The sequence below is a fragment of the Elephas maximus genome, chromosome 16 (assembly GCF_024166365.1).
Source record: "Elephas maximus indicus isolate mEleMax1 chromosome 16, mEleMax1 primary haplotype, whole genome shotgun sequence".
NCBI lineage: Eukaryota > Metazoa > Chordata > Mammalia > Proboscidea > Elephantidae > Elephas > Elephas maximus.
Window position 1 is genome coordinate 70,385,023 of NC_064834.1, and position 15,250 is coordinate 70,400,272.

At 39.9% G+C, this 15,250-nt stretch overlaps 2 protein-coding genes across 5 annotated transcripts in view; one reads left to right on the forward strand and one right to left on the reverse strand.

Moving 5' to 3' along the window:
• INPP5F (inositol polyphosphate-5-phosphatase F) overlaps positions 1-11,798 on the forward strand; it is an 82,930-nt gene extending 71,132 nt beyond the window's left edge. For 2 of the 3 annotated variants that reach the window (XM_049854749.1, XM_049854750.1), the window contains exons 15-20: positions 1,018-1,216; positions 6,343-6,414; positions 7,497-7,570; positions 8,034-8,162; positions 9,096-9,183; positions 10,340-11,798. In XM_049854749.1, the coding sequence (XP_049710706.1) occupies positions 1,018-1,216; positions 6,343-6,414; positions 7,497-7,570; positions 8,034-8,162; positions 9,096-9,183; positions 10,340-11,495 (1,718 nt within the window). In that variant the 3' untranslated portion in view covers positions 11,496-11,798. Of the gene's footprint in view, positions 1-1,017; positions 1,217-4,776; positions 5,033-6,342; positions 6,415-7,496; positions 7,571-8,033; positions 8,163-9,095; positions 9,184-10,339 lie in introns of those variants that run through there. The other variant, XM_049854751.1, reaches the window with a different exon arrangement.
• Positions 11,799-12,642: 844 nt separating this feature from the next.
• The window catches only part of MCMBP (minichromosome maintenance complex binding protein), a 33,167-nt gene continuing 30,559 nt past the window's right edge, over positions 12,643-15,250 (reverse strand). Inside the window, exon 16 of one of the 2 annotated variants that reach the window (XM_049854753.1) lies at positions 12,643-14,910. In XM_049854753.1, coding sequence (XP_049710710.1) covers positions 14,784-14,910 — 127 coding nt within the window. In that variant the 3' untranslated portion in view covers positions 12,643-14,783. The remainder of the gene's footprint in view (positions 14,911-15,250) is intronic. The other variant, XM_049854752.1, reaches the window with a different exon arrangement.

Here is a 15,250-nt window from a genome sequence, read left to right on the forward strand (position 1 = left end):
ATTCCTGTTTGAACCACTGCTGGGAGTTTGCATTTCTAACAAGCTCCCAGGAAGTTATACATAAGAATTACCTGGGGATTCTGCTTCTGGAAAGATTACAGCCTTGGAAATTCTACGGGGCAGTTCTACTCTGTCTTAACAGGGTCTCTAGGAGTCAGAATTGACGTGACGACAACAGGTTCGGTTTTGGTTTGGTGTAAAGAAGCAGCTTGCCTCACAGATGGAGTGCCTACTGCGACCTGAAAATTGGATTTTAGCAGTTTATTCAAGGAAAAACAAGATATTTTGTTTTCATTGGTTGATCTAGTGACTCAATGGTATGATTAATGTTCTGTCTCTCAATTTAACTATCATTAGTGTCTGCATCATTCCTAATCCTAAAGCTAGCTGTCTTCAAGTTTGAAAGTACCAGCTAATAACAATCTGGGTTTATTGCTTTCCCGTGTAGAACTAAACCCACCCAAAAACCTAACCCATTGCCGTCAAGTTGACTCTGATTCATAGCAACCCTATAGGACAAAGAAGAATTGCCCCATAGGGTTTATAAGGAGCGGCTGGTGGATTTGAATTGCCACCCCTTTGGTTAGCAGCTGAACTCTTAACCACTGCGCCACCACGGCTCCCTTGTAGGACCAAAAACCAAAAAAAAACCCCAAACCTCTTGCCATTGAGTTGATTCCGACTCATAGTGACCCAGGGCTTGGCAAATCTTCTTTCCCAGAAACCTCGTCTAGCCTCCTTGGCCCGAATAACTTCATAGGAGTGGGATTATGATCATTCCCTATGGTTTGACCACATGCCCCACCAGGAGCGTGATGTCCAATTTATCTATTTTTCTTTTGTTGCTTGAGCTTTTGGTGTTAAATCTAATAAATTATGCCTAATCCAAGGTCACGAAGATTTACACCTATATTTTCTTCTAAGAGTTTTACAGTTTTAGGTCTTAGTTCTTTTTCATTTTATATAAATATGTTAGCAAACTGAGCTAATGATAGATAACTAACATTTCCACCTTAGATTTGATGCAAGGCATTCCTGTCACAGAAGATCTTTACTCCATATTTACCAAGGAGAAAGAGCATGAAGCTTTGCATAAGGAAAGTCAGAGAAGCCACCAGGAACTAATTAGCCAGCTCTTACAGAGTTACATGAAGTTACTGCTGCCTGATGATGAAAAGTTCCACGGGGGCTGGGCCCTCATTGACTGTGATCCGAGGTGAGCTGGGTACTTGCTTAACCTTACCATGTCTCTTGTCATAATTAACATTGGCAGCTGCTCGTAAAGCTGTGGTCATGGCTGCACGGTGCATGGCATTTTTCAGATACTGGGCTGCTACTAAGGTCAGGTGAATGTGCAGATCATTAAGGGGGTGCTGAAAAACCCCGCACTCAAGATAAATAATATTTTGATGCAATATTGAATGAAAAAAATTTAGAATGGCATATGTGGCCTGTTGTTGGGGCACCCCCCCCCCCAAGAATCTAGGTGTAGTGTATTAATATTCATAACTGAGTACAGCAAGATACATAGCAACGCTGGGTGCTTGTATTGGTCATCAAGTGATCCTAGCCTTTAATAGAACAGAACAGGCCACTAATGAGTAACATTTTTTTAAATAAAAATTATTCAGTTTCAGGTGGTTCCTCAAAAAAATCAATGAGCAGCAGAATCTAAATTTATCAGATTGCTTGCTTTTATGCTGAAATCTAAGATTATAAAATTTAATATAGTGAATCAGAAACACTTCAGAAAATTCTAGACCAAGCTTTGAAAATAAAACAGTCTACTTAGATCTTTTCTTGTTTTTATACACTGTGGTTTTAATAAAAGGGCCACAAAATAAGGTTGAAAGAACAATTAAATGTAAGGTAGTTTTTATATAAAAGTGAATAAAAGGCAGGGTTGGATTAACCAGTAAAGAAGGTACGCACAGGCTTACTTGTATTTACTTTAGTCTGTAGTGCACAATTTCACCTAGGTTTCACCGTATCTTTGTTGGTCTTTGATCTTCTTCAGTAAGTGCATCAAGTCTTCTTCACTCTTACCAAGCAAGGTTGTGTCATCTATGTATCGCAGATTATTAATGTGTCTTCAGTCCTGATGCCGCGTTCTTCCCATAGTCTAACTTCAAGGATTATTTGTTTGGTATACAGATTGAATAAGGTGAAAGGATACAATCCTGCTGCACACCTTTCCAATTTTAGATTGCAGTGTATCCCCTTGTTCTATTCAAATGACCGCCTCTAGATCCATGTACAGGTTCCTCGTGAGCACATTCCCATATGACGTTATATTCTCCGTCTCTATGGAATTTCGTATAAATAGAATCATGTATGGTCTTTTGTGACTGGCTTCTCAGTATAATGTTTTCAGGCTCCACGGATGTTGCAGCATGCATCAGTACTTCATGCATTGTATGGCTGGGTGATGTTCCATCATATGGATAAGGCCACGTTTTGCTTTTCATTCATTCAGTGATGGACATTTTGGTTTTTTCCACTTTTTGGCTACTGTGAATAATGCTGCTGTGAACACTTGTTTGCAATTTTTTGTGTGAATTGTTGGTCTGCTTCACCCAAATTTTTAGAATTTGGGTAAATTTGGGTCTGTTCCGATTTTGCTTCGTCGGCTATGACTGAAGCAGTTCAAACCAGTTTGTAAGCCCTGGTTTAACCTTTTGAGAAACTGCCACACAGTTTTCCACAGTGGCTGCACTATTTTACATTTCCACCAGCAATGTGTGAGGGTTCCAGTATCACCAAATCTCTCTAACACTTGTTGTTTTTTTTTTTTTTTTTGCATTATAGCCATCCTAGATGTAAACTGGTATATGTCTTTGTGATTTTGAGCCTTGGTGGCATAGTGCTTAAGAGCTACAGCTGCTAACCAAAAGGTCAGCAGTTTGAATCCACCAGCAGCTCCTTGGAAACTCTGTGGGGCAGTTCTACTCTGTCCTGTAGAATCGCTATGAGTTGAAATCGACTTGACGACAGTGAGTTTGGGTTTTTTTAATTTTTTGGTAATAACAAATGATGTTGAGTGTCTTTTCCTATGCTTGTCAGCCAGTTGTATATCTTCTTTGGAAAAATGTCCATTCAGATTCTTTGCCTGTTTTTAAAATTGAGTTGTGCTTTGTTCTTGAGTTGGGCTGTGTTTTTATAAATAATTTCTATTTTAACTGGCTGGGATTAGGGTGAGGTGAGTGAGGCAGGGTTGCACAAGTGCAGGGTCAAATCCTGTCTTTATTTAAATTTTTGATATTTTGTTCATCATGGATTTTTTTTTTTTTTGCTATTCTGATTTTTAAGAACATGGCATTAACATTTATTTCTGTTGGTGAGAGGTTTTTGGTGCCCCCTTAAATTTGCACCAGAGGCCAGTGCCCTTGCTTACCTCACGGCAGTCCTGGCCCTGTTTAGAATACCTGTTCAAAAAAAAAAAAAAAAAAGTTACGGCAGGCATTTTACAGATATTCCTGCCGACGCCCAGAAGACTGGAACCTGGTGGTGCAGCGGTTCAGAGGTCCGCAGCCAGAATCCAGCAGCGCCCTAGACGCCCTGGAAGCCGGGGTTCACCTGCTAGCGCTCCAGCGGGAACTGTCCAGCACCGACACTAGCGGAGCCGCGGGTTCCTCGCAGCTCCCTTGGCTTCTTCCCTCCGTCATGATACGGGGTCCCACTTGTTTTTCTTTCCCGACGCGGGGCACAGCTCATTGTGCCCCCTTAGACAGCCCCTCTCGGGCCCTTTCATGTCCTTTCCCTTCCTCATCCCTCCCTCGCCCCCACCTCCAGCCCCGTCACCACAGGAAAATCGCTGACTTTAATCACATCCGATCACTCCTGGCGGTGCGCTACGGAGCGGAAAGAGGAAATCCTAAACTTGAAAGGAAATCAGAAGTACTGTAGGGTGCCCTTCAGAATCGCCACCAAGCCTTTTCTACTCTGTAGGTGAGCAGTAGGCGGGCACCAGCTGCGCTCACTGCCCCGTCTCCGTGCAGGGCACAGACCCGGCCGCGTCGCCCCCAGCCACCTGCCCGCGGCCCCTCGAGCTCTCGCGGGAGCAGGGTGCGGACCCCCGGGCGCTGAGCCCCGCAGGGTCTGGGGTCAGCATCTTCCGCAGTATGAGCGATGCGCAGTGGGGGCCACGCATGCGCACTGTGCGCTAGCCGCGGCCGGAAGTGGGCGGCCGGAAGCCAGCCGCATCCCCTGGGCGTGACTTGGCGCTGCCGCGTCGCAGTTGCCGCATTCGCCGCATTCGCTGCAGGCGTGAGGCAGGGTGCGGGTGGCTTCCAGAGTGAGCTTCGACGCATCGACGGACGGACCGACTGACAGCCTGACGAGATGCCGCGCTCCCACAGGCATCCGCCTGCGGCCCCGCGCCCCGCCGAGCCCAAGTCCGATGGCGTGCTGGCTATGACTTTCAAGATTTTCCTCCTTTTTGCAGGACTTATGGTCAAAGTTCCTGTGGGGCTATATTTTTCCTGTAAATTACTCCTTTTCCAAAGTCTCATGTTAATGTCCCCCGAAGACAGCGCCTTTTACGCGACCATCGTCGCAGTGGTGGGGCTTCATGTGGTGCTGGCCGTTTTCGTCTTCATAGTGTGGAAGGAAGGCTTGCCCCACTGGCGGGAAAACAAAAACGAGTAGAGCAGCTTCTCCGAGCTGCAGGCGTGGGGGGTGGGAGGACTTAAAGGGGTGTCTTCTGTTTCTTTTCTTGTTCTTATTAAAAAACTTTTTTTTTAAACGGGGAGGGGTAGTTGGGGAGGGGGACATCAGTATTTACTGCAGCTGAGACGTCAGTAAAAATGGGGGGTGCTGATCTTTTGCGACCTGTGTTAACGTGTCCTTTTCGTTAGGGACTTAATGTTTTTGACTGAGGATCATGTTTGACTGATGTACATATTCATGCCAAAATAGGAAGCTCAATTTTGTGAAAGTAACACTGTAATTAGAGTTTAATTTTTTCGTGCCAAACGATGTGTCGTGATGTAATTTTTATGGCCTGGCTCAAGCAGCAGTTTTCAGTGTGCACGTAAGTATCAACATACAAAACGAAATTCCCTTTTACGGTGGGATTTTCAGTTACTATCAGGGAAGCTGCCAGGATCAGTGCATTTATGGCGTTCTTTTTCCCGCTGATTGATGAACTTAGTGCTCAGAATTTGGATCCTATAAGTGACCTGTGTGTTACCAGATTCTGGCGTCTAAGTGCCCCCATTCGTTGTATTTTTTGGTCTAGTGGCAGAAAATGTAAGGTGAACTTGTTATTTCAGGTTTAGGTTGTGTTGGGAAGTGTTCTGCTGTCCCAAACTGCTGCTAATGTAGGAAACTGCTGTTTAAGGTCTTGGTAAATTCCTCCAGTTAAACAGTGACCTCATTTTCACGCAGATTGACTATGGGTTTACATTCCATCCACAAGTGATTTTTTTCCCTGCTGTTTTCCACTAGTGTTTTGATAAGACCTGGCAAATGCGTATGACATCCTGAGGCAGAAATGTCCACTCTTGCAGTGGAATTTTGAGGCCAGTGTATTTTCCACATTTTGGTAAAAAGGCTGTTAATTGATGTTAGATTAGTAATTGATTAAAAGTTTCATTTGAGTTCAAATTCTGCCTGTGTTATCTGTGGATTATTTGTGGGTTTTCTACTTTGGCCATTTTCTTATTAGTAATCTTAAAAGGATGTTCATTTTGCTGTAGTTTTGGTTTAGTGGTTCTCAGCTCTTAACCTGATTTCTAACCCTTTTCTGATGCTTGATTTTCAGAATGGATACAAATATGGCAAAATGAACTTAGAATATGGAAATGTTTAGCTCTTCCTCGAAAGCCAAGTAAATAAATCTGTAGTGAGAAAAATGCAAAAGCAGCTTGGGCTTGTTCCACGTATGCACATATTATCTATGCAAAATTCTTTCAAAAGATGCATTGTACAGGCGTGTAAAAATATCCTAAGTACACAGTGTTATTTTGAAGTTTTAGATAATGTGAGAGAATTTTCTAGTTGATTCCTCCCTTCTCAGCCATATCTTTTCCTTCCTCCCATCTCCCCCCACCGCATCATCCTGTTTACCCTCAGGCCCCCCTCCTCCTTGGCTACCCCCTTTCCAATCCAGTTCTTTCCCTCTTCTCCCCACTTTTTAAGTCCTGTTCATATTTTATTAATTTTTTAAGTTTTCAGATGGGTAGATGATACTGCATTTAACCTAATGAGCACTTAATGATTATTTGATTTTCTTTATATATTTTTTCTGGCCAATCTTTTGTTGTAAGTGGCTCTGCTGTAGAAATACGCTTGGCAGAAATGCAGATGAAAATATTTCATTCCTGTGTCATGTTTGTTTAGCCTCATTGATGCTACTCACAGAGACGTGGATGTGCTGTTACTGCTTTCTAACTCTGCCTACTACGTGGCTTAGTAAGTGGCTTATTCATTTAAAGCTTTTAATTTGTTCCTTTTTAAAAACTTGAATAAGTTTCCTTTTTAGAACATATAGCATTAAAAAAAAAGCCTAAGAGTCTAGTTTTGCCATTTTATGAAAACTTCATTGAACTCTTTTACCTGATGTAACTGTTAAATTATTCTTTAAGATCCTTATTAGTTTGAAAATGTGATTTTAGAGTTATATAATCTCTGGGTTCAAACAGTGTTGTGTTCTTTTTAGCATTTAGTATTATTTGGTATGTGTCTTTTAGCTTTTTGATATATCCTATATATCTTTATTATTAACGGCCGTATATTTTATTGTTTTATTACTATAGCTAAACATTCTCCCATTGTTAGGCATTGAGTTATTTCCAGTTTTTTTGCTATTGTGAATGACGCAGCTGTCTTTGCAGACATGTACGTGTGCATGTCTTTCGTTACAAGGGTATGATGGATTACGTGACTTTCATGACTCATTGTCAGATTGAGCTCTAGAAAGACTGCCAGTTAACAATGCCACCAACAAAATGCAAGCACTTGTGCCTCGAAGCCTTACCAGATTCCGGTGTTACTGTTTTTTTCTAAGCGAATATTCACTTTTTTTTGTCTACTGTGAGCTCTCATTTCTTTAGTCGTTGGCCCAGGTGGCTGCTGTCATCGATCAGTGGATTTTTCATTCTTGATTTTGGATATCATATTTACCTGCCGAAGTAGTCACAGATACATACTTGCATTCTATGCATGTGTATGTGTTGCCTTCCTCTTAGGTTTGTTGATTTTCACTCCATAAAAATTTTTATGAAACAAATTATTTTTGCCTTGTAATTGGTTTCTTTTACTGTAAGATCTATAAGCTGATTTTCTTCTAGTTATTGAACTATATATGATATCCTTCTTTCATCTAGCCTTTAAAGTATTTCTTACATGCTTAACTCTTTTACTACTCCAGAATGTGTTATGCTGTGGAAGACTTTGTTATTTTAACTGTGTAGTAATTTGTTGTTATTATACCTCAGCTGACGAGCCAAATATGCTTTTGATTTTAATCCTCTTTTTACTCCCTTTTTATCTAGTTATGATGATGAAGTTGATAAAGTAAGCCAGTATCAACGACTAAGTCTCAGAGACCTGGAAAAAATAGAAATAGGTAAATTTTAGTATACTATCCAAGTCATAGAAAAAAAAAAATGCTCCTTCTTTTTTAAGAAGTGGTCACGTTATTTAAGCAAATGGTACAATATCTTGTTAGCGCTAGAGAGAGAGATAACTACAGTCTATGTCTTAAGGCTTCAGTTCTGTTTTTTAGAAATTAGTGATGGATTTAGTTTAATAATAGTAACTGGAATCCTTTTATTATTCACTTTGTGAAGATTAACCCCAGGATCAAGAAAGTTTAAATATTTGAGATTGAAGAAGAAATTTTATTTGTATCCTCATTAACACAAATGGTTATGATAAGCTTATGTTTTGTGTGCTCTGGTTTAAGTCATGAAGAAAAAGGTGCCAAATACCTAATTGATGAACGTATGTTGGTCCTTTGAAGATAATAGAAGAGAAAGTGAATATTATATGAAAGATGTAACTTTACACATATTCATTTGGGTCTTTAGGTCCAGAACCCACTCTTTTTGGTAAGCCAAAGTTCTCCTGCATGCGGTTGCACTACAAATACAAAGAAACGAGTGGCTATTTCCACACACTGAGAGCTGTGATGCGCAATCCAGAAGAGGATGGAAAAGGTAATGAAGAGTCTACTCTAAGCACAGGTGGGATTGGGGATGTTACACACCATTGCTGACTGAAGGACTGATTCAGGGGAATAGTATTTGTGGTTTCAGTCTTCAAAGCAGCAACTCTGTTCCCAGCAACATAGGGGGATTATTTGTAGTTTGGGGCAAGGAAATCTATAATGGAAATTCTCAGTGTGTTTGACTCTGTAAGGAGTTGTTTGGGCATCAGGGCGTTTCCCACCACATGTTCTCTCTCGGGCAGTAGTCAGGGACCTTACCTATCTGATGCACTGCTATTGCCTTGGCACCCAGCACAAAACTTGTAACAAACAAGAAGTAGAACAAAGTTGTTGACATTTTAATAATTTATCTTTTGTTGTTGAATATACTCAGCAGAAAGTAATACCAGTTCAACAATTTCTACATATACCATTCGGTGGCATCGGTTATATTCTTTAAGTTGTGCGGCCATTCTCACCCTCCTTTTCCAAGTTGTTCCCCCCTTATATTAACATAAACTCACAACACCCCAAGATTCCTGTCTGATCTTTTGAGTTGCTGTTGTCGATTCGATCCCATATTGATCTCAATAGTACACAATGCTCAAGGCAGACATTTTTTACTAATTAACCTAAACTGTTGTTTGATCTTTTAAGATGACTTCAGGGGATATTTTTTGTTTAATGATTATCTCAGGGCAAAAATTTTGGGGACTCATCCAACCTCCATGACTCCAGAAAGTCTGGATTCCATGAGAACTTGAAATTCTGTTCACATTTTCTCCCTTTTGATCAGGATTCTTCTATAGAATCTTTGATCAAAACATAGAAGTAGAACAAAGTTTTAATTCCAGTTGATTTGGTTCTCTTGTTCTCTACTCTTGTGTTAATTTCTTGGAGTATGTTTTGGAGAAAGTGGCCATCAGTTACGTTTGGGTTTCAGATACCCTTCAGTGCATTGCAGAGATGCTGCAGATCACCAAGCAAGCCATGGGATTGGAGGTACCTGTAATCGAAAAAAAACTTGAAAGGTGAGTATACTACTTTGAATCTCTCCCAAGAATAAAGATATTATTACCCAAAGTGTTACTTCTTTAAAAATATTTGTGAAGGGGGAAGGTCACATTATGGTAATGTGTTGGGGGCCTTTGGAAGGCTAGCCTTTCTCTTCTCATCTACTGGGCTCTACCAGAGAAAACTGTGGAGGAAGAAAGCTTGGCCAAAACCACATGGCTTTCAGGCATGTCTCCATACCACTTTCAGCATTGAAATATTCAGCTCATTCCTCATCAGACAGCTTAAACATTAAACTGTTCTCTTTTGCAATTCAGCTTGTAGTGGACAGGTTTCTCCACAAGAAACTTACATTAATACAAAGTTGATTCGTTCTAGAACTACTTATAATGAGACACACTGAGATTTTTTTTCTCACAGATACGATGAGAGGAACACCAAAGGAGTAGAAGACGTTAAGATTAGTTATTTAAGTATCTCACATCTTTTAATGTAAATTCAGTTAACCTACGGGGAACAGTATTAGGACGTGGAATTCATATCCCCCCCGATACAGACGTGCATGTGCGTACACACACCCACACCCCCCCACCCCTAGAATGCGTCTGCACAGCTTTAGTTACGATGCCATAGATTTCCATCTGGTCAGGGGTACCTTTGTGCCAGTTACAGATTCTGGAGGTGCTAGACCTGAGCTACCGAGAGCAGCAGCCACTAGCCACATGTGGCTCTGGAGCCCTTAAAATGTGGCTCGTCTAAATTCAGGTATGCTGTAATCAAAGACTTGAGAAAAAGAAAAAAAATACAAAATATCTCAGTAATCATTTTTTAATATTAGTGTTGAAACGATAATATTTTGGGTATATTGGGTTACATCAAATGTTACTAAAATTAATCCCACCCGTTTGTTTTTATGAGTCAGAATCAACGGCAGGAGGTTTGATTTTGTTTGTTTTTAATGTGGCTACTAGAAATTTTAAAATTACATGTATAGTTCACATATTTCTATTGGACAACACTGTTGTAGATTCAACTGAGTTACCCAAGTTTATCAATTAGCAGTGCACTGTTTTCAAAAAATTGGAAGCAGTTTTAAGCAGAGTTTTCACTTCCATTAGTAATTGGCACTGATAGATTCCTTGGGGGATGAACTTTTTTACTTTTAATTTACAGGAAGAGCAGTAAACCTCATGAAGACATCATTGGTATCAGATCTCAAAACCAAGGCTCTTTGGCCCAAGGAAGGAATTTTTTAATGAGCAAATTTTCATCTCTAAATCAGAAAGTAAAACAGACAAAATCCAACGTAAATATCGGCAGTCTACGAAAGCTAGGAAACTTCAGAAAACCTGAAATGAAAGTTAACTTTCTAAAACCAAACTTAAAAGTAAATCCTTGGAAATCAGACAGTAGCCTTGAAACCATGGAAAATACAGGCATGATGGATAGTAAAGACCAGGCAGAGTCCGATGGGGAGATGTCTTCTGATAATGACTCATATCACTCCGATGAATTCCTAACAAATTCCAAGTCTGATGAAGACAGGCAGCTGGCTGATTCCTTAGAGAACGTGGGGCCAGCGGACTACGTTCTCCCCAGTTGTGGTATTATTGCTTCAGCACCTCGGTTAGGCAGTCGATCCCAGTCTGTAAGCAGCACTGATATTAGTATTCATGTTCCTTCAGAGATTACTGGCACTCATGGAAGTGGACTTGTGAAAGGCCATGAGTCTCCTTTGAAGAAAAGTCCTTCTGCTGACCGTATAAACGCATTGACTGGCTTTGCCAAGCCTGTGGATATTTATTGCCACAGATTTGTACAAGATGCACAAAATAAAATGACCCAGCCATCGGACACCAAGTCTGTTTGTCAGCAGGCTACTGAGGAAGGAAATCAAGTGACCAGTCAAGTTTCTAATGAAGAAACCCAACTAGAAGCAATGGGGCAGACACCTTCTCGACCATCTCAGTTAGACGTGTCATTTTCTGCAAAAGGCCCGCAGTTTTTGTCAGTTGAATCAGTGCATTCAGTCGTATCTCAGAAGACCCCAGGCTCTGGACCCACAGTGCTTGAACTTGAGACAGGGCTTCACGTAACTCCTTCTCCTTCAGAAGGCAGTAGCAGCAGAGCAGTGTCCCCCTTTGCAAAGATCAGGAGTTCCATGGTCCAGGTTGCTAGTATTACCCAAGCTGGATTAACGCATGGGATAAACTTGGCAGTGGCGAAAGTTCAGAAGAGTCCTGCAGAACCTGAAGTGGTTAATGAAGTCCAGCAAAATGAACTTAAAAACATGTTTACACAATGCCAGACACGAATAATTCAGATTTAGTTTTTAGCCATAAAGAATCCTGTGGCTTTCATTTAATCCAAAAGAAGGTGGTTTCATGTATTAGCCTGTTGCTATTTGTACTGTCTTTGAAATCTAGGGATCACAAATTCTGTTTACTCGGAAAAGTTTCAAAAGGAGTCTGAACCTGAGCAGATTTCCACATTGGACAGCTGAGATGACAAGTGCATTGTCCGAGAGTATGTAAATCTGAGTAGCTTACACACTACAAAGCAGTCTGTCCCTTTGAAAGGAATTCAGAAACAGGTCACTTTGGGATGTGACTTGAACCTTTTTGGACCGGGGGTGGGGGGTGGGGGGGTGGGACGTATGACATAGACACAAAGGATGGGCATGGACACATTTAGGGGATTAGTGTTTTTCATAATTTTTGTTCTGTTGTCGGTTTATTTAGTACCTCTGCAAGGTAGGTAACACATTTTGTTTTTAGTGACTAAAATGTTACTAGTATAGAAAACATCTGAATCCAAAAAAACTACTGGTTCTGATGGCTTAACCATTTCCTGTGAAGAGTTGAGGGTTACTGACAGTACTGTCGAGAAACATGTGCTTGTGTGAACAAATGTATTCTGCAACCTGCACACCCCACAGTACAAAAGCAGTAAGACTTGTCAGACGTAAACCAGAGTTTATACCAGCATCGTATTAAATTTAGTCCTGCTGTTTTCTGGAAGACTATATTGGCTCCTGGTAATTATAGAAAGAAATTGTCAAATTTTAATTTTCCAGGGACATTCCTCAATATCCTGGGTAGACTATTACAACTATAGAGTATTTAGTCTGAAGCACAGCTGTGCTCAAACTGGTTTTATGACCAGAATCCTGACCACGTAGAACCCGTGCCTCTCCTGTGAGCCCCTACAGTAAGGCGGCAGCACATCGTATTCCAAATAAGGGTTGGTGTGTCTGGTATCTTCAGAGCTTACTCTGTTTGAAGTGATTCTCAGCTAAACATTACGTCTGTTGTAACTCTGATAAGCATTTCCACTTTGTAATTTATTAGTGGTACCTTTTTTTTTGAAGTGTCAAATCTTGTGACTTTAAAATAAAGTACCATTGTAATTTAAAGTGACAGTATGTATGAGAATTACTTGAGTAACATTTTAAAGGGTTTGGTCTTAGATGAAGGAATTTACTATGACGGAACACTTAATCCCAACCATTCCATATTTTTTATTCCTTTGAAGTGTTTTTATGACTTTATAAATGATGAAATAGATCACAGTATCAGATTTAGAATGCAGGCATTTGAAACTGCATGTTTTATTCTCCTCTCACCTGTTCCTCTGGGTCTGGAATGTATTTAAGTGTTCACAACATCAGAGAAAACATAAGCCAAGATCATGTGATAAAATAATGCATTTAAAGTTCTACAGAAATTAGTTCCAAAGAGGTTTTTTAAAAACTAAAATTATCTGAACACTTAGCTCCCATCCAAGTAATAGGAGGCCACATCCCGGTACCTCGCACAGCATCTGGGAATGGGTTTCCATCAAGAGGACAAATAGCATCCCGTGGGATCTGTATGCCGAGTATTGTAATTCACGAGAAACAGCCCCAGGTACTCGTAATTTGGGAAGTTTTATTATTTATTTGAAAGAGGAACCAGTTCTCCTTCCAAGGGAACTCTTCTGCAAGACCAAGCACATTCTTCTCTTCTCTTTGGTAAGTTACAGTTCACATTGGCACAACAAACACACTGGTAACTAATCTGCTCTAGGCCCGTTGTAGAAAAGGAATTTTCTCACAAATCCAGTTCAGCCTTCATTTTATTTCTGAAAGTTTAAGGTCTAGTCTACCCGTTATAAAAATGAAAACCAGTTAGAATTCTAAATATAAACAGATTATTTACATTTGTTTATAAAAATAGATTTGAGTTTAGGAAAAGTTAACATTGTTAGACAATTAGTAATTTTCATTTCAGTTCATGAGGCATAACAAATTCCTTGATTTTCAAGGCTGACCCTGTTTCCTTGGTTAGCAGTGTCAGTTTAGGCCTTACAGGGAAAAATTTAAGGAATCATGTAATTGACTTCTGATGTTTTCAACTCGAACTACTGATTAAAAATTTATCTTATATACAATTGATAGCTTAGAAAAAGTAATGTTCTAACCTTTCCAAAGATTTCTTGTTACCACAATTATACTCTAGAGTATCATTAACTTGCTTTCTAGCTATGGGCAATGATACTTTTGTTCTTTTGCAAACTTATATTAAAACTGTTAATTGGTCTGGGGAAAACCTACCTTGTCTCAGGCCATTACTGAACTAGCAGATAATGTCACTTGATCTAACACATCTGGAACTAAGGTAAAAAGTTCAAAATTCATACAATCACCAAAGCAACTAAATGACATCAATAATTGAAAACCCTTTTTTCTAAAGAGGGCCTTTTTTTTTTTTTTTTAAAGTTGGCAGCACTCCCTTGAGTGAGTGGTTCCCAAATACATTGGGTGAAATGAGGAAATAAGGACAATGGTTTTTTTCCCCCCAAAAAGCTACATTTATTTCATCTAAAGGACTACCTTTTATTCTGAGATTATCCTCTTATGAAAAAAAGTTGATAATACACAGTGACTTCCTTATTTCAGATTACTTGGCAAAACAAATTGGCCATCTTGTCCAAAAAAATCTTGGAAATATTACTGGTCCATGAAATTCTAAAGTCTGGGAACCACTGGAGTGTAAAAGACTACTTTTGCTTACTATTAAACAGCTGCTACATGGAAAAAACTTATGTGGTCAAACATTTGGGAAATAATACTGGAGAATTTCTCATAACTTTGACTGTAATCATGTGAATCAACTACACCCCACGTCCCAAACTTTGACCACTGAACACTCAGGACCACTGTTAATTGGAAAGACAAGTTTGAAGTGAATAATTCCTCTGACTTTTTGAAATCACATCAATTTCCTTCAAATGAAGCTAGCTAACATTAGCATTTTAAGAGTCACCTATAACTTAAGCTGAAGCTAAGAAAATGCTGTAATCTGCAACATTATCAATAGTAAACTTTAATATCAAATACATTTTTGTACATTACTAATTTATATAATTATAAAACAAACTTCAAAAGCTCCATAAAATCAGTAAGGTAAAAGCTCTTACTGAACAGTATATAAACTTCAGATGTTACCAGGCTTGATTTCAGGAAGTCATTGGTTTTTAATACAAATTATCTACAAAACACTGTGGTATAAATGATATTTGAATTTTACAATAATGGTGGCCATAATTTGCACGTTAGTTTTCATAGGTATCATCTTTAAAGTTCATTTCCATTCACACATTTCTGCTGTTGAAGCCTGGTTCTTCTTAAAGCCTCTAGCTGCTTCGCTCTTAGCCATCGTTCTCGTGACAGCGTCGTCTGACCGGCGCTGAGAGACAGAAACCTGGTGTGAAATAGGGAGATGGAGACGAGGTTAAGGCCGGACCTAGGAACACTGTTGAAAGACACAGCTCACGTTAGCAGACGAGCTTCCGTAGATACAGAGGAGTCAGGAGCCAAGTTAGTAGATGGAACCTGTTAAGAGCTGGATCGAGACGGCCGCTCACCCTTTAAGGCTTGGAGAAGCAGCACACCTGTTCCACTGTAGTGATCACCAGCCAAACACAATCCCCTGCAATAAGCCCTTTCCTAAGGTGTTTTTTAAAAGGAAAAAGTTCATTTCCAATGTTAGAAGTCTGCCTCAGTTAACTGCTACATCAATTAGGAAAATCATGCAGAGCTTA